Source organism: Aplysia californica, unplaced genomic scaffold (assembly GCF_000002075.1).
Source record: "Aplysia californica isolate F4 #8 unplaced genomic scaffold, AplCal3.0 scaffold00196, whole genome shotgun sequence".
NCBI lineage: Eukaryota > Metazoa > Mollusca > Gastropoda > Aplysiida > Aplysiidae > Aplysia > Aplysia californica.
In genome coordinates, this window is record NW_004797466.1 from 121130 (window position 1) to 123147 (window position 2018).

The 2018-nt window shown below is 41.4% G+C and overlaps 1 protein-coding gene across 1 annotated transcript in view; it reads left to right on the forward strand.

Annotated features, from left to right (window-relative positions):
* Positions 1–2018, forward strand: part of LOC101847112 (cholinesterase) — a 98344-nt gene that overhangs the window by 76509 nt on the left and 19817 nt on the right. Inside the window, exons 8-9 of the mRNA XM_035969926.1 lie at positions 128–278; positions 770–877. Coding sequence (XP_035825819.1) covers positions 128–278; positions 770–877 — 259 coding nt within the window. The remainder of the gene's footprint in view (positions 1–127; positions 279–769; positions 878–2018) is intronic.

A 2018-nucleotide genomic window follows, 5' to 3' on the forward strand; every position in this document is an offset into this window, starting at 1 on the left:
TATTATTATTATTAGTATTATCATAATCATTATTACTATTACATGTATTACATGTATTACTATTATATCATAATTTGCTCACGTGTGCGTGTGACTATGATGTTGACTCTTTCTTTCCCCACGTGAGTTCCAGCATCCGGTGTCGCTGGTGCCCCAGTTCAGGCCGGTGGTGGATGGTCACGTCATACCAGACACACCAGAGAGGCTGGTGGCGCACGCGCACGTGGAGGGGACTGAGATACTCACGGGAACGACGTCAGATGAGGGACTTGTTGCTGGTGAGTGTAGAAATTGGTCAGGTTGTGTGTGTTATTATGTTGACTGCTCAGTGGGCGAGGTGGAGAAGATGTCTGCCACTGCTCCTTCCGTTCTTCCTGTTGATGATATTAATGATGATCATCATATCACATTATATATTTTTGAATATTTCTTAAGATAGTGCCGTCATAGTTCCCCAAAATATTCAGGTCTCCATAATTTTCTTCCTTCTAAAAAATGATGATGATGCTGAGGATGACGATGACGATGATGATGATGATGATGATGATGATGATGATGATGATGATGATGATGAGGATGAGGATGAGGATGAGGATGAGGATGAGGATGAGGATGATATAGTTAGGATAGTTTGTCCATCTATGTCAGATGTGGACAAATGCGGAGAAGATTGGTCTTTATAGTGGGGTGGAAAAAAATACGGACTGAGTTAACTTGATGAAAACGACGATGGGAGAGACTTAAACATTGATGAACGTGTCTGTTACAGCAGTCCCTATTCTCGAGAAGTACGGAATACGTCATCATGGCTTACGGCGCCTCCTGGCAGTCATGAGTGTCTTCAGCGTGGACCTGCCAGAGATCAAAAGCCTCATGGGTGAGTAGAACAGTGAACGTTTCTCCCCACGCAAACGCTTTCGCCAAGGCTTATTTGGTCGCTTTTAAGCACAAGCGGGCTATCCCGAAAAATGCTGTTTTGAGAAAATCTAAGGTAAAGCTTTGGCCACTTGTTCAGTTTCTTTAAAAGACAAAGAGAGTTTTCTCTATAACCAAACAAATATACACACCAATTAAACCAAACTTCCCCTAAAGGTATGGCAATGCCCACTTTTGGTGTTGGTCAAGATTTCCGGAAACCTCCGAAATCTGGGTTAGCCCGCTCGTCCATAAAAGCGACCATTTATGAGTTCCGACGTGGTGGAATCAGGCGCTCGTCAATTTTTGGGTATATAGAGTTATTGATATCGTCTTAAAAGCTGTCCATTTGCCTTGCGTTTGATGAAAACAATATCCTTCTAATTTGAATAGAAATCGAGGTGATTGCAATTGAAGGAGGTGGGAGGGGGCACCTAGTGCCAGAGGGAAAATTATCGAGAAATGGCTGTATAAGTTTGGTGATATCCAAAGCTGTGGTGACTTTGGTAATTGCAAATTTACAATATTGTTGTGCCTTTTATCAACGTTTTTCAGTAAAATCCTCACAGGAATGTGTTTGTAAATGGACATAAACGGTGTGGAGTCCAAAACAAATATATCATCGGGCTGAAAAATGTTGGAGGTTTTTTTACTTCATTATTATGAAAAGCGCCTGATTTCACAAGGATGCCACCACTTATGTATGAATAAATATCTTATAGTGCCTTTGGGACACTCGAAAACGCAAATTTTGTTAACCATACAAAACAATGTGTTTTATTTGTATTAAATTTTGAGATGGCTCAGTTAGCAGCTAGTATCATTCTCTGATCTGCCCGTACGTTACCAAACTTGAATTGCCTCCGATTTTCAATTTTTACCAGTGTATGGGTGGGTGGATGGGCTCTGTGTGTGTGTGTGTGTGTGTGTGTGTGTGTGTGTGTGTGTGTGTGTGTGTGTGTGTAAGGATGATTGTGTGGCCGGTTCCTTTACTTCACTTTTTCTCTCAGTGTTGTTATCACCCTATTCTGTTACATGCTGATTCATCGTAAAAATAGAAAGTACAAATATGTGTGTTGTGTGTGAGTGGGTGTGTGTGTGTG